Source organism: Leptodactylus fuscus, chromosome 1 (genome assembly GCF_031893055.1).
Source record: "Leptodactylus fuscus isolate aLepFus1 chromosome 1, aLepFus1.hap2, whole genome shotgun sequence".
NCBI classification, from domain to species: domain Eukaryota; kingdom Metazoa; phylum Chordata; class Amphibia; order Anura; family Leptodactylidae; genus Leptodactylus; species Leptodactylus fuscus.
Genome location: NC_134265.1, coordinates 342,026,426 through 342,048,164, shown reverse-complemented (window position 1 = coordinate 342,048,164; position 21,739 = coordinate 342,026,426). Strand labels below are relative to the sequence as shown.

The 21,739-nt window shown below is 42.4% G+C and overlaps 1 protein-coding gene across 1 annotated transcript in view; it reads right to left on the bottom strand.

Annotated features, from left to right (window-relative positions):
- The window catches only part of ATP10D (ATPase phospholipid transporting 10D (putative)), an 80,605-nt gene that overhangs the window by 43,261 nt on the left and 15,605 nt on the right, over positions 1 to 21,739 (bottom strand). The window contains exons 2-3 of the mRNA XM_075261453.1: positions 1,709 to 2,018; positions 145 to 339 (exon numbers count right to left, since the gene is read on the bottom strand). Of these exons, the coding sequence (XP_075117554.1) occupies positions 145 to 339; positions 1,709 to 1,995 (482 nt within the window). The 5' untranslated portion in view covers positions 1,996 to 2,018. The remainder of the gene's footprint in view (positions 1 to 144; positions 340 to 1,708; positions 2,019 to 21,739) is intronic.

The following is a 21,739-nucleotide window of genomic DNA, read 5'->3' as shown; positions in this document are numbered from 1 at the left end:
CATAAGGAAACCCTGCCTTATAGATTGTGTCTGATTTACAGCCTCCCTACATCTCAGTGAATTAAAGGACATGTCTAAGTCTAAACAAATGGTCATAGACCTAAATAGAGAATTGTGATTAGTAGCCTACTATACCCTGCTTACCTACAATACACATGAGTCAGTAAATGGTTGATGACCTTGTCCAGCTTGTGCTTCTTGTAGTCTTCCAAACCATCTTTAATAGCTATGATGGCGAGTACAACCACAAGGGGGATCATGGTAATCTCCTTCTGAAAAGCCTCCACCACAGGGACCCAGTTCAAGAAGACCAGAAAGAGGAAGTATAAATTGGCGGCCCTAAAGAGATAAAAAGATGTAATGAGAGAAAGACCGTGATTAAGATTTTAAAGGGGCTGTCCAGGAATTTTTAATGTATGGCCCATCTATAATGTATGGCCTACCCATAGGGTACAAATATCTGAAATCAATGGGAGTTGAGCTGCCGTGTTGGTGCCCAGCCACTATACAGGGATTGGATCCCGCTGCTTCTGGCTCTGTGCTGTGTATAGGATATCAAATAAAAATTCCTATAAGTTCCACCAGCACCATAAACATAATACATTGTGCAGCAAAGTTTAACCTATACTGATAAACGGGAGAGCTCTAGAAATACACTATGTGATCAAAAGTATCCGGCCACCTGGCTGAGAATGACTTACAAGTTGGTGGCGCCCTCCATGGGTAATGCTGGATACAATATGGTGTTGGCCCACCCTTAGCCTTGATGACGGCTTCCACTCTCGCAGACAGACGGTCAATCAGGTGCTGGAAGGTTTCTTGGGGAATGGCAGCCCATTCTTCACGGAGTGCTGCACTGAGGAGAGGTATCGATGTAGGTCGCTGAGGCCTGGCACCAAGTCGGCGTTCCAAAACATCCCAAAGGTGTTCTATAGGATACAAGTCAGGACTGTGTGCAGGCCAGTCCATTACAGAGATGTTATTGTGGTGTAACCACTCCGCCACAGGCCGTGCAGTATGAACAGGAGCTCCATCGTGTTGTAAGATGCAATCGCCATCCCCGAATTGCTCTTCAACAGTGGGAAGCAAGAAGGTGTTTAATACATCAATGTAGGCCTGTGCTGTGATAGTGCCATGCAAAACAACAAGGGGTGCAAGCCCCCTCCATGAAAAACACGATCACACCATAACACCACCACCTCCGAATTTTACTGTTGGCACTACACACGCTGGCAGATGACGTTCACCGGGCATTCGCCATACCCACACCCTGCCATCGGATCGCCACATCATGTACCGTGATTCGTCACTCCACACAACGTTTTTCCATTGTTCAATCATCCAATGTTTACGCTCTTTATACCACGCGAGGCGTCGTGTGGCATTGACCTGTGTGATGTGCGGCATCCAATCACCTGACCACGTTCGAAGTCAGTGAGTTCCGCGGAGCGCCCCATTCTGCTCTCTCACAATGTCTAATGTCTACTGAGGTCGCTGATATGGAGGACCTGGCAGTAGGGGGCAGCACAATGCATATAATATGGAAAACGGATGTTTTTGGGGGTGTCTGGATACTTTTGATCACATAGTATATAAGAGCACTATGCAAACAAATCAATAAAAATGCAACTACATCTATCTTATACTTCACATATAGTGGTGTAATAGTAACAAAACAGAACTAAACTAGTCATGTAGTCCAACTTACCTGTGAAATTGTTCAAACAAGTTCCTTGGTATAAAGTTCAGCAATGTGTACTTAGTCGTCCGTATTTTGTTGTTTTTGTAGCCTTTAGTATTCCGGTCATATTCTTCCTTAAACCGTTCTGAACAGGGGACCACTATGCGGTGTTTGGAGGTTAATCTGCTCATGCGATTTCGACCCAATGCCAGGCAAGGACATAACAGCGAGGATCTTTCTGGTGTTTCATTGCTTCCACTGAAGGGTAGGACATGCTGCAATCTCCGATGCGCCCACTGTACGGGGTTTGCCATATCAGGTCAATAGCTGCAATTTTCTAATAAGGAAAAAAAAAAGTATATTATTACGCTCTGCAAAATGACCTGAATAACAAAATTTTTAAAATTAAAGTTTTTTTTTTAAGCTATGCATAGTTGTCATTGAAATTGATCAAAATCTGTTATTGCTAGTTCTGCCACTTATGTCTATTTCCTGTGTCGGCAAAACACTGTAGAAAAAAATACTATAAATTTTTAGGACCTTACATTGTGAGGAATGAGGTCACCAGAGGTCCTGGGAGGTGCATCAACTTGCAAAAAACTCTGGAGAAGGTAATGGGGACGTGGTAACCTGACTGGGAAAGTGGGAGGGGGATCTATGGGTAGAACGTGAGAGAAGGGGGCGCTGTAGTGAGAAGAAGAGGGGGAGCAGGGAGACATTTTCATATAAAAGATATATAAGAAATGAACATGGGGTCATGTGGTATAGTATCTGCAGCAGCAGAGAGACCTTTTGTCTGCACAGCAACCCATGCTAGCAAAATAACAGCTCACACTAAGATCATGTGACTTTTTGAAGAAAAGTGAAAGCAGGATAAGAAAAAACACTGAATAGCAGGGGTGGCCTTAGAACTACATGTAGCCCTGGAAAAAAAAAATGTGTGAAAAGTGTCCCCATTTTATAGGAAGTAGGCTGGGTCAACACAAGTAATTTTACTCAGGACTGTATGCTTTACATGGACCAAGATGTTCTGCTTTACATGGAGTGACATGTCGGATTGAAGCTGTAACTGGCAGAGGGCTGTTGCCTTAATAAATAATAATACATTTTATTTCTATAATGCCAACATATTCCGCAGCGCTGTACAATTTGTAGGGTTCAAATACAGACAGAGAGATACATTACAAAGAAAAGTCATTTCACACAATGGGACTGAGGGCCCTGCTCGCAAGAGCTTACAATCTATGTAAAGAAGAGAGTCCTGTGTATAAAGATCAGACTCATTTACAAACAGCAGTTCTATGTAAGTTAAAGGCAGGATGGAAGTCAAAATGTGGGTGCAATAGTGGCCACCAAACTCACAGTGGTTACCGGGGTGCAGCAGCGAAATAACTCAGGGTAAGGGGCCTTAAAGTCAGATAGGTTGCCGGCTGAGCCACCTTCAGTATCTTGTTGGTCGTCCCACCAGGATAATTCCTAGTGGTCAACATTGCCAATACACCCCTGGTGAGTGGACAACTATTACTATGTAGGAGATCATTTCAGAAAAAAACCCACCTTGCTAAAAGACCCCCTATTCCAGAAGTGGCGTTCAGCTTCTGCAGAGCTATACAGTCATAAAAAGGTGTTTTTCAGCGTTATGATATTGAAGTCCTCTTCTAAGAATTGGTGGAGGTCTGATACATAGTCTAATTAGCAGGTAGTAGATGGCTCTGTGCACTGTGTAGTGGCCGTGCAAGACTTCTGATACTGATAACCAAGGGATAGTAAATGCCTCAACATCATGTCCATTGGCTTGCCAATGAATAATGGGCCACTGCGTACTACTAGTACAATAGCTATTCTACAAAGGTCTTTAAGCACAAAGTTGGAACATCAATACGTAGGGTGGCAGCATACCACCCAAGTAACTTAACTTTGGCACAAAACAAGTCTCACACACATGCAAATCTCATGTTTTCAATGCACAGATAAAACAAGACACATCACACATCATGAATATACATGACACTGTTACTAATCACTAATAACAACATCACTACTAATTGAATATAAGGATACTTACCAGGCGTCTATAGGTTTTCAATTGCGATTTAAATTGAGTCGAGCACAGAGATATAGTGATTCCCAGTATGCCACTACCACCCCATATATCACTTCCATACGGTCGAGGGATCTGCTTTTATCTAAAAACATCCCTCACCCCTGCATTGCCAGTCTGTATGGAGCACATGCAGCCTTATAGCTGAACTTACCAGAACATGGATCAGTCCAGACTGTTATTTTCCAAATGAAAAATAGTGATTTCTGGAGGTCAAAAACTTTCCTTATTTAGACGGGTTATTTCTGCTTACACCACGTCTAAAAGGAAATAAGAGTCACAAAACTGCTGGAGTGACAGGTATATATACTGTATATATATTTGCAGGGGTGGGGACCATGGGCATAGCTAACTTGAAAGAATCTAGTCTGGAATATGAAGAATCTTCTGTGTACATTACAGTGTATGGTCCGTGTGCTGGCGGTATTTCTTGGGTCGAAAAAGTCACGTAGCACCCTAACTGATTTTATATATATATATATATATATATATATATATATATATATATATATATATATGTTGTATATAACATTTTACACAGGGCTCTGTTCATATCAAGTCTATCAGGAATATTCCTCATCATATGCAACTACTAAGCCATTGAGTTGTTCAACCATAGTGCAGATAAAAGTGCAGTAATGTATTATAGTGGCCCACTGTATAAGAAAGTGGAGTCAATGAGATGAAATAGTATGCCAGTGTAGATCACTTTTGACTTAGGTCTTTGCCAAGTGAATTTGGGTTATTGCAGTGTTCACAGGAGCTTTCCGGACACCAATTGTGTTCACTGTACTCAATGTAAACTATCCTGTGAACAGGTCATCAGTATGAAAAATCAATTAGGGGCTTGAAGACCCCTCTAATGCTCCTATCTCTGCAACAGCAGTAGAAAAGGCTATGGATATGGGTATTAATACAAGTTCTACAAGTTCTTAAAACAGAAGATAGCTATATTATTATCCAATCTATACAACAGTAAACCTTTCTTTGTGGTATTCCGGCTATGTTAAAGGGGTTGTCCTATCACAAGGATCCTATCTATACTGCTAGTTTATGTGGATTTAAGACTTTTCCTAAATACATTGCTTTATCAAAACTGCTTTGTTTGGCCGCTATTTTAATTTATTCACTTCATTGTTGACACTCCGTTTCTACGGCGCTTGCGATTATTCGCTCATTTGTCAAGTGATGTAGCTGCCTGCTCTCAGGGGGGAGAGGCAGGGGCTGGGAGCAGCTCTGAGCTGTTTGTGTCTGATAAGTAGCAGAGCTTCTCAGATAGGGAAGGGGGGAGGTGAGAGCTCCGGGATTTGGCTGATAAGGGCTGAGATAAGGAGTTCGTTACCTCTGTATATAATGCAAACTGACTCAAATCCAGCTCTGCTACATCAGCTTCATACTGTGGTAATTCATTAACAACCAATCCCGTGCAAGAGAAACCCTACCCACCAATGTGCAGAGAAAAGCAGGAAGTGAAGAGAGCACAACAGCCTGCAGGTTAGTGAACAAGCGTCATGGGAATACCCCTTTAAGGTCTCGCTGAAGTGGAATGCACATCCTGCCAGATACTATGCACTTCACTTGTACAGTATGTTAATGGACGTTAAATAGAACACCTCTGGTTTGCTGGCACAGTGGAAATGTATTACATGATTGTAATGAGCCATACTCCTGCGTGTCCGTCACATGACCCTGGACTGATTTTTATCCACTACAAGGAATGACAGCAAGCAGAGATCAGAAAGTATACAGAAGTATATTGGAGAACTGTATAACTTTTCATTGTAAAAGCAATAACAAGTATTTGCTAAAAGTGAACAATCCCTTTAACTTTTATTATACGGTTTAAAACTATATAGTGCAACAGGCGCCAAAATTACAGCTTTTGGGTAGTTTGCTGAAAAGCTCTGGTGTAAATGGAGACCGGCCTGCAGAGACCTATAACATCCCAGATATGGGCGATTTACTCATTTTTAGGGAACCCTTAACAGTAGGGCCCATTGTGATAAGCCGGTCTGCAGTAAAACAGTAAATAACCATTTTTAGTAAGCTATGGCATGCGCATATTCTGAGGATCTGAACAGTGAAATAATAAATCAATGTGGTAATGGCAGCATTGGAGTCTGGTAAGGCCTCATTATGTAGACTGGTCACTTTCCCCAACCCTAACCACCTGTCACATATGGCCGCTGGTCTAGTTATAATGTCCTCATGTATGACACGTGCGGAATAAACCTGAAGGCAGGATCCAGTAGACAGAAGATCTTGTTATTACTAGAATACACCTTCAAGTCACAGTTACTGGAAAAAAAGTTACATATTTGCAAAAACAGGCATTACTGGAAGAAGAAACCAAGAAATAGAAGTATAAACACACACACACACACACACACACACACACACACACACACACACACACACACACACACAGAAGAAATAAAGATGGCAGAAACAAAACACTGGATTCTGCAATGGAACCTGCTATACATAACCTGCTGCAGAAACCTTACCCCCATCGGCAGAAAGATTTCCTACATCGGTTCAATTCAATGGGAGTTTTAGGCAGAACCCTTCCAAAAATTGGACAACACACTTTTCTCTGATTTTTTTCCAGCGAGCGGAAAAAGAAGCGTTTGTCTCCCAATGCAATAAAATGGGAGCAGATTTTTTACGGCAGAGGCAGCGGAAATAATTCTGCACGGTAAAATGACCTTACAGGAGGAGAGTATGTTACGTCCTGACTATGGTGCAGCACCTCAGCGTTAAAAAACAAAACAAAACTATAAAATACCGTATATACTCGAATATAAGCCGAATTTTTCAGCCCAGTTTTTGTGCTGAAAAAGCCCCCCTCGGCTTATACTCGAGTCAGCAAAAAGAAAAAAAAAAATTTTTTTTTAGGTGTGTGTGTGTGTGTGTGTGTGTGTGTGTGTGTGGGGTCTATGACCAGCTGCAATATCAATGTATAGAATCTCCCATAAAACAGTGCAAAAAAAAAAAAAAAAAAGATTTTAAAAAAGAAAATAAAAGTTCTAAATCACTCTCACTTTCCCTATAATACATACAAAAGTAGAAAATTACATTAGGTATCCCTGTGTCTGACAGTGCCCGGTCTACTGAATATAGGGGATCTGCAGTGCTCCTGTACCATTGGGAAGGGGTTAATAGGAGCACTGCAGATCCCCTATATTCAGCCAGACTGAATTCCAAGTCGGGGAAAAAACTCAGTCCTCAAGCTCAGGGAAGGGGCAGACAGACAACCAAAACACCCCCTCCCCTTCCCCAGCAACTACTGCACCCAAAAACTCTGGCCATTTAAATTTTTGAAATTTTCCAGTATCTGCTGCATTTCCCCCCTCGGCTTATACTCGAGTCAATAAGTTTTTCCAATTTTTGTGGTAAAATTAGGGGCCTCGGCTTATATTCGGGTCGGCTTATACTCGAGTATATACGGTAACAAATATAATTGTTTCTGACTTCATACACATATATGGACTTTCCGAGACCATAAGCTGCATAGTATAAGGACACCATCCAATATCTCCCCTTGTTCGGGCCCCGTGAGGGCAACGTGAAAGAGGGGCAACACTGGGATCAATAAAAAAGTGACGTTTTACGGTCCATCCAAACAAAGATGCAAGAATAAATAAAGGGACGTTGTGCAGAAATAAGTACCCTATAAGGAATGTCACACTACATGGTGAGCAATACACACACTTACAAGCCAAATAGTAGAAGTATTATTTATGTGCATTCTCCTCGTACAAGAAGCTTCTATCTTAGTTTCTATTTCCAGTATTTGTAGTCATTCTGAATAACACGGTTAAATTATGGCTGACTACAAAGAATTTCATCTATTACATTCACCCACACAGCAAAAATCAAAACATGACTTGCCCTACAATCCTGCTCTAGTTACGGAAATTCCGGCATTTGCTTTTTTCCTTGTATAAGTCTATCTGTAAAAATAAATAAATAAATAAAAATACAATAATTATATATATATATATATATATATATACACATACACACATACACACTCACCGGCCACTTTATTAGGTACACCATGCTAGTAACGGGTTGGACCCCCTTTTGCCTTCAGAACTGCCTCAATTCTTCGTGGCATAGATTCAACAAGGTGCTGGAAGCATTCCTCAGAGATTTTGGTCCATATTGACATGATGGCATCACACAGTTGCCACAGATTTGTCGGCTGCACATCCATGATGCGAATCTCCCGTTCCACCACATCCCAAAGATGCTCCTCTATTGGATTGAGATCTGGTGACTGTGGAGGCCATTGGAGTACAGTGAACTCATTGTCATGTTCAAGAAACCAGTCTGAGATGATTCCAGCTTTATGACATGGCATTGCATTATCCTGCTGAAAGTAGCCATCAGATGTTGGGTACATTGTGGTCATAAAGGGATGGACATGGTCAGCAACAATACTCAGGTAGGCTTTGGCGTTGCAACGATGCTCATTTGGTACCAAGGGGCCCAAAGAGTGCCAAGAAAATATTCCCCACACCATGACACCACCACCACCAGCCTGAACCGTTGATACAAGGCAGGATGGATCCATGCTTTCATGTTGTTGACGCCAAATTCTGACCCTACCATCCGAATGTCGCAGCAGAAATCGAGACTCATCAGACCAGGCAACGTTTTTCCAATCTTCAATTGTCCAATTTCGATGAGCTTGTGCAAATTGTAGCCTCAGTTTCCTGTTCTTAGCTGAAAGGAGTGGCACCCGGTGTGGTCTTCTGCTGCTGTAGCCCATCTGCCTCAAAGTTGGACGTACTGTGCGTTCAGAGATGCTCTTCTGGCTACCTTGGTTGTAACGGGTGGCTATTTGAGTCACTGTTGCCTTTCTATCAGCTCGAACCAGTCTGGCCATTCTCCTCTGACCTCTGGCATCAACAACGCATTTCCGCCCACAGAACTGCCGCTCACTGGATGTTTTTTCTTTTTCGGACCATTCTCTGTAAACCCTAGAGATGGTTGTGCGTGAAAATCCCAGTAGATCAGCAGTTTCTGAAATACTCAGACCAGCCCTTCTGGCACCAACAACCATGCCACGTTCAAAGGCACTCAAATCACCTTTCTTCCCCATACTGATGCTCGGTTTGAACTGCAGGAGATTGTCTTGACCATGTCTACATGCCTAAATGCACTGAGTTGCCGCCATGTGATTGGCTGATTAGAAATTAAGTGTTAACGAGCAGTTGGACAGGTGTACCTAATAAAGTGGCCGGTGAGTGTATATATATATATATATATATATATATATATATATATATATATATTTATGGTACTATCTTAGTATCATTCAAGTGAAAAAGACTGGGCATGGACATAAGTGGTGCTGTTTTGGACTTCATTAAAGAGTTCCTCTGACTGTAAAAATACCTTTGCACAAATCAATAATACAAGTGAAAAAAAACCCATTGTAAACTCTCTCTACCTACCCTCTCGCTTGTTTGATTGAAGGGGTAGTGCTGGCTATATAAAAAATTAAAGACAGGAAAGTGTTTAATAAATAAAAAAAAACAAAAAAAAAAAAACACAGTCCTGCCTTTCTTGTGCTGAGCAACGGAGATAGTTAAAGTACAGCGGTCGGCTGTCTCCGGCAGGCCCATTGAAATTAATGAAGTGGGCCGCACACTGCCCCACCAATGCTCCAATCAGAATGGGCAATAAAAGTCCCCCATTCTCCTGATCAGTGGGGGTTTGAGCATTCAGATACCGGTTAATCTGCAAGTTATCCTCTCTTCTATAGACAGAAAATACCTTGCTTCATGGGAAGCCCCCTAGATTTCTCCTGTACATCCCCCATACTCTGGAACTCCTTACTTCCTGCATTCCCCCTCCTTCCCTCTCAGCTTGCCGAACAGAACACTATGAAGTATCACAATACTTATTATAATTGCTAGAAATCTAATAGAATGCAGATCAGATAATGTGCACATGCTTGTAGAGAAGGACTCAGTGTTATCTGTGTGTTTACATAGAGAGATAACAGACTTGGCTTTACTGCAATTAGCTGAACTGATTGTCCTCCAAGTGACGTCACTTGTCCTATCACAGGTCCAGTGCTATGGAAACGCTGTGTAAACAATGGGAGGTATAAGTTCATTTAGCAGGCAAACAAAGCAGCATTTCTAAAGCAATATATTTAGGAAAAGTCTTCAATTTACATAAGCTACCAGTATAGATAGGAGCCTTGAGATAGGAATACCTCTTTAAGGAACCAGTGATGGGCCTAAATAAGTGGAGAAAGGGGCATTTTTCCTCTAATATAGGAGTTTTTATTTTTGCTCACCCTATTGACATATGCACAGATGTTCATAATAAGAAGAACACATTAAAGGGGTAATCCAGCTTCCAAAAATTATCTGCACATACATCCACAGCTGTGTGAAATACTGTTCCCTTGTGCACCCTTTGCTTGTCTTTATTTTACTTGACACTCCTTGTATCACTGTTGATTACATGCAGCGAACCTGTGAACAAACTATATTTCCCATGTTTCATCACTCTGTATACCCCTCCATGCAATGAAATCGCAGGTAATGACTCATTCCCACATTTGAGGTCGCATGATGCTGTGATGTTTCGTTTGGATTCTCATTCTCCCCTCCCCTCTGTAAGCAGCAAACACACAGATTTAATGCAGACAGATGCATCATGGGAACTGTAGTTTCTTCACAGAGTCACTGCATGTACATAACAGTGATACAAGGAGCAGCAAGTAAAATAACGCCAAGAAAAAGGTGCACAAGGGAACAGTGAGGATTTAGCACTGCTATAGATGTATCTGCAGATAATTTTTAGAAGGTGGATAACCCCTTTAAGGTTTAGTTCACATCTGCATCGCAGTCTCCATTGCAACAGTCACCTTAGACAGACGAAAACGTCCCACACAAAGGACTCTTTCCTCCACCGGTTTCAGTTTTAAAATGATGGACACCACTGACCCCATTATAGTCAACCACTATTACAGCAGTCCGCTTGTCCATTGTTTCGGTTCTCCGACATACCAGAAAGGCCAATAGTAGTGCGACCATAGTGTACCGTATATACTCGAGTATAAGCCGACCCGAATATAAGCCGAGGCCCCTAACTTTACCACAAAAAACTGGGAAAACTTATTGACTCGAGTATAAGCCGAATGAGGGGGGGGGGGGGGATGCAGCAGCTACTGGTAATTTTTTAAAAATTAAAATGGTCTGAGTTTTTGGGTGCAGTAGTTGCTGGGGAAGGGGAGGGGGTGTTTTGGTTGTCTGTCTGCCCCTTCCCTGAGCTTGAGGACTGTTTCCCCCCCCCCCCCCCCTTGGAATTCAGCCTGGCTGAATATAGGGGATCTGCAGTGCTCCTATTAACCCCTTCCCAATGGAACAGGAGCACTGCAGATCCCCTATATTCAGTAGACACAGGGATACCTAATGTAATTTTCTACTTTTGTATGTATTCTAGGGAAGGTGAGAGTGATTTAGAATTTTTTTTTTTTTTGCACTGTTTTATGGGAGATTCTATACAATGATATTGTGGTGGCTGGTCATAGACTCCCCACGCACTCCTAAAAAAAAAAAAAAAATAAATAAAATTTTGCTGACTCGAGTATAAGCCGAGGGGGGCTTTTTCAGCTCAAAAACTGGGCTGAAAAATTCGGCTTATATTCGAGTATATACGGTAGTTTATAGGGGGTTTTTTTTAACGCTGAGGTGCTGCACCATAGTGAGGACATAACATACTCCCCTCCTGTAAGGTCATTTTACCCTGTAGAATTATTTCCGTTGCCTCTGCCATAAAAAAAAAAAAAAAAAAAAAAAAAATCTGCTACCATTTTATTGCATTGGGAGACAAACGCTTCTTTTTCCGCTCGCTGGAAAAAAAATCTGAGAAAAGCGTGTTGTCCAATTTTTGAGAGGGTTCTGCCTAAAACTCCCATTGAATTGAACCGATGTAGGAAATCTTTCTGCCGATGGGGGTAAGGTTTCTGTAGCAGGGTATGTATAGCAGGTTCCATTGCAGAATCCAGTGTTTTGTTTCTTTATTCCTTCTGTGTGTGTGTTTATACATACTTCTATTTCTTGGTTTCCTCTTCCAGTAATGCCTGTTTTTGCAAATATGTAACTTTTTTTCCAGTAACTGTGACTAGTTTAGTACACGGGTTGAAGATGTATCTTCTATATTCAGTAGACACAGGGATACCTAATGTGTATGTGTTTCACAGTCATTTTCTACTTTTATATGTATTTTTTTATTATATTTTTTAAAAGCTTTTTTTTTCTCACTATATTATGGGAGATTCTATACGTTACTATTGCGGTTGGTCATAGACCACCCCCCACCCAAAAATAAATAATTTTTTTTTTTTTGCCTGACTCTAGGGGGGCTTTTTCAGCACAAAAACTGTGCTTAAAAATTCGGCTTATACTCGAGTATATACAGTAATTAATTTCCCTGAAAATACAGAGTTTTGTCCCTAGTTCGCAGGCACACTACAGTGTGATAAGTGCCACACAATATTACCAGTGATCGGTCTATCCTTCCAGGGATACCTCACGGATAAGCTACTTACAGTTACACTAAGCTTATTTAGCAAGCCCCTCAGGTCATGGTACTCGGCCTACATAACAATTGTGTTCTCGTAGTCACAGAAAGCGTACATAGAGCCAACAAACTTTTGTCAGTGCCGCACAAACATTTAGCAAACACTTCAGCAAATATCATTCTCTTTCTGCATTCACAGGATCTGATAGGGCTGCCAGATAAAATATAAGAAATGGGTGGAACAGGGTACCTATGTTAGGGCTAGTTCACACGGAGTTAAATGAATTTGGCGTGTACACATTCCATCGCAGCTAGCCGCAACGGGATGCCGATGCAGTGCCCTGGCATCCTGCAATAGATTAGGCCCAAATGATTGGGCCGAGGGGTCCCGCCGCGACTGATTCCCCCGTGTGAACTAACACTCACAGAAATAACGCACCTCAAACGTGATCAAAACAAGACGTCTAACGTATGCTCTTACAAACCTCCATCCCATCCATCGAAGTTGCAGGAAGAATTAGAATATACAGGCTAGTAGTTAAACGGGTTGTTCAGGATAACAAAAAAAACAAGTTTCTTCCAAAAACAGCATAACAGGTCGCTGGTGATATTGCAGCTGAGCGCCACGCTCTGTGATACCAGACAACCTATGGACAGATGTGCTGCCATTTTTGGACAAAAGCAACAAAGCTCTCCTCATCTTGAAAAAAAAACAAACCTTCAGGCTAAGGCCCCACGTAGTGGGCTGCAGCAAAAAAGTGCTGCGGGAAAAACTGCGGCGGCGACATTTTGCAGTTTTTCCTGCAGCGCTTTTCTGTACCTATTATACCTATAGGGAAACTGCTGCGTTTTAGAGTCAGTGCAAAGTGGATGCAATTCTAGCAAATCCCAACCACACACTGCAAAATAATAGGCACAGCAGACACGCTGCCATTTCCAAAGCTGTTGCAGTTTTGGAAATCGCAGCAAGTCAATTACACCTACGGAAATGCTGGTGGTTTCCCTATCGCAGGGGTAGGCAACTTTTTTATACAGCGTGCCAATTTAAATGATAAAGTCAAAGATGAGATCCTCGGAGTGCCGCGTAATAATTGTAAGACTGACAAGCCCCTACGCTAAAGTCACATAGCACAAACCACAGTATAGGGGTGCCGCCATACTGCGCTCCCAGCCACATGCATTTACTGCTATTTGCCTTGATACGCCTGTACTTTTCCATTAGAAGCAATGCAAGTACATGTGGGAACTAGTGGTAAATGTATATGACTGGTAGCAGGGTGACGTACAACTGTAGAGTGATGTCACACCATGCTGTATCCCTGGCCGCCACTACTTTCACTTTTCTGTAAGTGAAACACTGATTAATTTCAGCCATATTTAATTCTTGGCCATACAGTAACGGCAAAACTACAGCCAGGAATTAATAGGTGTCACACTTACCCCAAAAGTGAGAGCACTAGTGCCTGGGGACTGGAATTGGCTATAGCCGCATCTGGGTACACCGGAAACGAAACTCCCTAAGGTTGAGGCCCCACTTTGGGGAAACGCAGCTTTTATTTGTTGCAGAATTTGCTGCGTTTTTCTGAGCCAAAGCCAGGAGTGGATTGAACAGAAGGGAGACATAGAAGAAGCTTCCTTTATAATTCCCATTACATTTGTAGCCATTCTTGGCTTTGGCTCTAAAAATCACTGCAAAATCTGCAACAAAAACGTTGCGTTTCTACAACGTGGGGCCTCAGTCTTTGGCCTCCTCATACAAACGGCACGGATGTGGTTTTCACTGACTTACACATTTAAAAATGAATTGACAGGACTGCAAACGCAGACAGACATAGGACAGACATAGGAGTTTCTCCATAAGCTGCAGGGCTTCAATTTGGCCCGAACACACAGCTGCAAAAACAATGTCTGTGTATGGGCCTATTGAAATAGAATAGTTCATAATTTTATCCACAATTGCAGATAAAAGGTATAATCATGTGCAGTGCAAATTAGCAACTCCATGCACCTCATATTAATAGCAATTTACTACATCATGTCTCTCACATTAACCCCTATGTGATTTACATAGGAGTTACTGATATGTGAGAGACTTGGAGGTAAAGGAGCGTTTACACTACCATCATTGTCCGATAGGTACTGTCCGCTGCTAATGTCCGTTCAAAATCTTGCAGCAGATCAATTCATATGGGTCACTCAGTGGCACTTGTGGACCCCCATTCTGATCACTCGAGATCTCAGTGGTCACATCACCAGCAGTCAGGTATTTGTCACCTATTCCATAGATAGGAGATAAGTTTATACAGTGGGAGAAACACTTTACGCTAAGGCCCCACATTATGGAAAAACTGCTTTTTTTTTAGTGTTTTTGAACCAACAGAAGAAGTATAAAGCTCTTCCTTTATATTTTCCATAACTTTTGTAGCCACTCCGGACTGGTTCTGACCCTGAATAATCCCTTTGGTCAATTTCAAGCTACTTCTGCAGTGCAAAGGAATCCATTGAGTTGTATGTGATCTTGTGGACTGAGCTATAAAAACCTTCACTACAGCGTTGATATTTTTATTGTAGTCATTTCCTGGTGAATTTTGCAGGTTTTATAAGCTTTGTGAAGTGTCCTTAAGGTCACAGACTTATTGTAGTGTGATCAGCTATTGTACAGTATAACACACACTACTATGTAAAATAATCCATCACATAACTACAAGAATGTAGCCAGAATATTACCGGGGCTCACCGGATATGATCATTTATATGCTTTATAGTCTCTAAAGAGCAAATTCACTTGCCACTTTCTTCAAATTCAAAGCCAGAAGAGGATTAAAAACTATAAAAGTAGAACTTCTACATCCCCTTCTTGCTGGAGGAGGAAGGACATTACATATAGGTGAGCCTGCCCTATGTGGCTAGTTTAATATGCTTCCCCCTGGTGACAGACTACCTTTAAGGGCATGTAGGATATGTATGCAGCGGGTTTTCCACTGTGATCTTACCAGCCAAAGCAAAGCCATCATCAGGGGAGTAACCTGAGAGGGTGCAGTCACACCGGGGTCCAGGAGTCTTAGGAGTCTCAGTATTGAGATTGCAGCTTCCATCTGGCCCAAAAGCCAAGGAGACCCACAGATTACCCGAACCACACTAAGGCCCGGTTCACATCAGCCTTAGGTATTCTGTTCGGGGAGTCTGCTTTGGGACCCCCCGAACGGCAACCTATACGTATTAAAAAGCGATTACCTAAGAAACCACACGGACTCCATAGACTATAATGGGGTCTGTGTGGTTTCTACACTACATATGCAGAGAGAAAAGTACTGCAAGCAACACTTTTGTCTCTGCGTGTTTCGTGTTGAAACTGAGCGGAAACCACAAGGACCCCATTATAGTCTATGGGGTATAGGTTTCCATTCGGTGGGTCCCCAAGTGGAATGCAGACTGCTGATGTGAACCGGGCCTCAGGCTGATTAAACTCCTTAGCCCCCGTAACCATCACTATCAAGAATTTGCTGTAGGGATGAGATAGGGGGCCCTGGATAAAAGATTACACCGGGGCCCACAAGACTTTAGTTACGCCACTGGGAGTAATGTAAATCTATTGGGCCCCAAAAGCTTTAACAGGGCCCTCACTTCCCCTGTGCTGTGTCATAAAAAACAATGTTTTATTATGCTGTACAGAGGTCTTTGGACCCCCCTAACCTCCAGGGCCCGGTAGGGACTAGTACCTCTGCACCCTCCTAACCCTTAAGACTGAAATCAGCAGCCTACGGGCAACAATTACTTATTAACATCTGCAGGGAAAAAAAAAAATTGGGGGAGTTTTTTGTTGTGCCATGACGTCAGGCAAATCTAGTACTAGACTCCGGCTATGCAAAATCAGTGGTGGACCCATCCTGCGTGGACTTACCCTTAAGAAGGAAACCTATCAGACCTAATTATACTTCACTTGCTGTAATTTGGAGATGATTTTGCAATCGGTTCAGTGACTGGCGACAGAGGATTTCCAATCTGTTCCCTCTCCATTTGTATTTGTCTCATTAAAGCTTTTGTTTATTATGTACCGCTGCGGAGCAATTACTCAACTTAACCCCGAGTATAATCGTCTTGGGGAAATTCTGCAGCTCAAGCTTCCAACAAACACACCAGACTGGAAACCAGGCAAGTGTCTCTGGTGTCCAATATGTAAGACAATTCATACAAATTTTACTGTGATGTCAGGGAAAAGAATTTAAAAAGGAATGATCAATGGTTTAAATCATGTTTTTATGTTAAACATTAAGAATGTTTGGCGATTAATTGTCTGTATTCTAACTCTTGCCACCAAGCCCAAGACAGTCTGTGAAATCACCTATTGAGACCGGAGGATTATGTGTCTGATATACATATACATGTTAGCTGTGATCAAGGGAGATCGTTGTTGCATAGAAATTTACAGAAAAGTGGAGGTGTCCATATATTATTTGGTTTAGTGGTCAGAGTCTAAACTGCAGGATATTTAGGATTTATTTATTTCTTAATATAGAATGGAATGGAATTAATAATAATAATAAAAAAAAAACCCTCATCAAAAATTCTTTAAAAATATGTTGAACATGAAACTTGATTTAAAAAAATAGGTTAGGTTATTTTCTGGTGATACATTCCCTTAAAGGGATTCTACCATTAAAAACCTTTTTTCTGTGGCTAACACGTCGGAATAGTCTTTAGAAAGGCTATTCATCTCTTACCTTTAGATGGGATTTCCGCCGCGCCGTGCCTTAGAAATACCAGTTTTTACCGGTATGTAAATGAGTTCTCTGGCAGCGATGGGGGCGGGCCCCAGTGCTGAAAATGCGATGGGGGCGTCCCCACCGCTGCCCAAGAACAGGATCCTGTGCCGCCTCTATCTTCTGCTGGATCCTCCCCTTCTTTTTTTCGGCGGCGTCACCTCTGTCGGCTCTGACACTAGTAGAGCCGCAATTGCGGCCTCGGAACTATGGCCGCGCATGCGCAGTCAGCTCTATTAGTGTCCCACTGGCAGGAGCCAACTGCGTAGGCGTCAGACGTGACGCTGAAAAAAGACGAAGGAGGAAGGGGAGGATCCAGCAGAAGATAGAGGCGTCGCTGGAGCCGGTTTTCGAGCAGCAGTGAGGACGCCGCCATCTCATTTCCAGCACTGGGGGACGCCCCCATTGCTGCGAGAGAACTAATTAGCCTACTGGTAAAAACCGGTATTTCTAACGAACAGTGCGGCGGAGATCAATCTAAAGGTAGGAGACGAATAGCCTTTCTAAAGGCTATTCCGACGTGTTATCTAGAAAAAAAAGTTTTTTAATGGTAGAATCCCTTTAAAAAGAGACTGTAGTTTCAGATGAGTTTTCAGAATCAAATGTCATGTGTGCAGATGGCTAAGAAACCAATATGGCCATTACATGATTTGTATGTTGTATTTTCCACTAGGCTCCATCTCTAAGTGTATTTTCACACTTGCTTATTTTGGTCAGTATTTTGCATCAGTATTTGTAATCTATAACCAATTTGGAAATCCTGTTTTTGCCAGCATGTAAGCCAAAGTCAAATTGGAATCTCTGATGGGAACGGGGATCTTTCAGGTGAGGGAAACAATCAAATCCTGATGGACCACACTGATTATAATGGGGTCACTTGCGTATCGATCGTTTTCCCCAGACAGACAGGTTCTGCATGAGTTTTTAGATGGAATCTGCAACTGATGCTCCTAATGTAAATCTGACCATAGTCTAAACAGTATAATGGGAAGATTTGTGCAAAACCTCAGAAGCATGGAGGGCATTACACAGTAGTACAGAGCAGGGCTGCGGTGAATCCAGTATTGGAGTGAGAAAGAACACTTACTAGAAGCAGCAGCAGAGTCGCTCTGCCTCTATCTGTAGCCTATTATACTCCATTTCTCCCCGATGTAGACCTCTACAGGTAACAATTGTATCCAAATAGATCTGAGCAGTGTATTGAGGGCAAGTGATCAATACAGGAAGGCGGGGGAAGAAACCAGGAGTCTGATTAATGGAAAGAAACATTAGTAATATGATATATTATAGTCTCTTATCTACTCTCGGGCTATTGATTTATGGAAATAAACTGAAACCACAGTTACTCTTTAACAAAGAGTTCCTGTTTGCGTAACATTATATACGCTTGCAAATTAATTTCGACAGAAAACGAGAAAATACGGGACATCCTAGAAAACTCCAAAACTAGATGTCTAGATTTCACTTCCCATTAGTGCCGTGACATCTTTGCCAAATCAATCTTCAAACAGATCTTAAAAAAACCTAAAGAATTCATCATTGTCTTCTAACGAGACACTGACGTGAATTATTAGACCAGGGCTGGACTTACATTGGGCGAGGTTTCGGGTGGAACTGTTCAATTGGGGTCCTATTAAAAGGCTATATTGGCAGACACTATACAAATAACCCAAATAACCATACCATACAGTGCTTTGCTGAACACAATATAGTAAAACACATTGGTCAAATAACACTTCCACTTCCAGTACCATACACGTTAAAGGGATTCTACCATTAAAAAACTTTTTTTTCTAGGTAACACGTCGGAATAGCCTTTAGAAAGGCTATTCGTCTCCTAGCTTTGGAAGTGATCTCCGCCGCGCCGTTCGTTCGAAATACCGGTTTGTATCGGTATGCTAATTAGTTCTCTCGCAGCGATAGGGGCGGGCCCCAGCGCAGGAGATGTGATGGGGCGTCCCCATTGCTGCTTGAAAACCGACTCCAGCGCCGCCTCTGTCTTCTTCTGCATCCTCCCCTTCCTTCTTTGGCTTGACGTCGGACGCCTGCGCAGTACGCTCTGTTTGGCGAACTTGCGGTGTCGGCACTATGGCCGCGGGCATGCACAGTACGTTTGGCGAAGTTCGCAGAACAGAGCGTACTGCGCAGGCGTCCGACGTCAAGCCAAAGAAGGAAGGGGCAGATGCAGAAGAAGATAGAGGCGGCGCTGGAGTTGGTTTTCGAGCAGCAATGGGGACGCCCCCATCGCATCTCCTGCGCTGGGGCCCGCCCCCATCGCTGCGAGAGAACTAATTAGCATACCTGTACAAACCAGTATATCGAACAAACGGCGCGTCGGAGAGCACTTCCAAAGGTAGGAGACGAATAGTCTTTCTAAAGGCTATTCCGACGGGTTACCTAGAAAAAAAAAGTTTTTAACGGTAGAATCCCTTTAATAAAATATACACCGTAGAGTGCCACTCAAATAACTACCGCCACACAGTACCAAGACCAGTGACCGAAAAACAACTCAGTGCGTCTAGTAAGAGTTACTGGTGTTGGATGCCACATCAACATTGACAATCCCATCTGCATGAACAGCTGACATCCATGATGGAACCATACCTTGAAGACTAGCCGCCTATAGCGGACTGCATGCTATAGATCAGGGGTAGGGAACCTTTGGCTCTCCAGCTGCTGAGAAACTACAACTCCCAGCATGCTCCATTCACTTCCATGGGAGTTCCAAGAACAGCAGAGCCAGTGTGCATGCTGGGAGTTGTAGTTTTGCAACAGCTGGAGAGCCGTACGTTCCCTACCCCTGCTATAGATTAATCAGGTTGCATAAAGTATAGTGCATTCAATGCACAGACACATCACAGAAGAAAATGAGAAGAGCATTAGTCCCGTATCCAGGTGTATTCTTCAAATATTCTGAAACCTTATTCACCATGTTCCATAAACTACAAAACGCAGCGTGTATCTGTACTTAGGCTGTGAAGTTACATAGTTATACAAAGTTCCATGAATATAAAGTGATAAATTACCAAACCATGGCTTCTTAATACTGAATTATGAACAGAAAGGCAGACAGAGGAATCCAAGCACGGATTACGGAGACGCAAACGGCTTACCGTCTATCCGACAGGTGGTGTTACCGGTCTATAATAACAGCAATGTCTGCAAGGTGCCGTAATGAAGGAGGAACAAGCGTCATGTATATGGAAAGAAGGCAGACCTTTGGTAAGGTAATGTAATAATCACCTGACAGTTCGATAAGAGCGATGACCTATACAGTAGCCTATGTAAATACATTACGGGGCTCATCAGCTTTAGGCTTCTTGTACAGACTTGCTCACAAATGACCAAACTCAAACCTTGAACCTTACACACCTTTATGACGTTTGGACAGTATAAACCATAAAATGTCTTATCAGTGGAGTCCAGAGCGATGGTACAAATCTGCATTTAGACAATTCAGTCTTATTGATTCCAATGCAAACAGTCTCAGAGTGATTTCTATACAGACGAGCCAAGGCAACACATATTAAGGAGGGTAAACTGTATACAAACTTTGCTATGGCGCATTACTAGAGACTGGAACAGATCAGATTAGTGTATTAGCAATAAGCCAGGTGCTTCAATAAGACGTCCCAAAGTCAGTGTAGTACAAGGAAGAAGCTGTGCGTGCTACAAAAACCTGTTCTCTCGTATAAAAGTTATTGTTTAATGAAGAAAAATACCGCACGCATCCCGGCACGCTAGCAGCGACATTATATGTCCTAGACAAAACCTTTTACCGTTGACAGTAAATACAAAAAGAGACATTCCGACTTCCCACAAAGCTGAACTTAACAATATTCAGCCCTCAGGACTGAAGAAGGAGCTGACACTTAAGGGTTCGTTCACACGTAAATAATGTGTGGCTTATTTTGGCACCGGGAAAAAAAGCTTCCTAATTAGGAAGCTTTTTTTGGAGCTTTTTTTTTTTGTAAACACAGCTTAAAAAAAAAAAAAAAAAAAAAAAAAGCCAGGCTGTTTTCCCCTCCTGTAAAATGAATGGGCTGAAATAAACGCATTGTGTTTTTTGCAAAAAAAAAGGCGTGTCGCTTATTTTTGCAAAAATCCGCGCGGAAAAAAACACACGGTTTTCGCCTCCCATTCACTTCTATTGCTTTCTTCAGGCGGAAAACGCCTGAAGAAAGGTCATGTCGCTTCTTTTTCTCTGCTAGCAGTCTACATAGACTACCATTGTATGGAGGAGGATTAGGAGGTGGATTCCGCTGTCAAAATCCTCCTCCATGTCCCCGTGTGAACTAGCCCTTAGGGTGCATTCACACTGAGTAAACGCTAGCTTATTTTGTAGAGTAAAATTACACTTGTAAATTTTGCTATCCCATTGACTTCAATGACATTTTACAGGCGTATTTTTACAGGCGTATTTTTTACAGGCGTATTTTTACACTTGTAAAAAAATATCATTGAAGTCAATGGGATAGCAAAATTTACAAGTGTAATTTTACTCTACAAAATAAGCTAGCGTTTACTCAGTGTGAATGCACCCTTAGGGTGCATTCAGACTACGTAACGCCGGGCGTGTATGAGAGCCGTACACGCCGGCATTACGGCAGACTGCCGAACACTTCCCATTCACTTCAATGG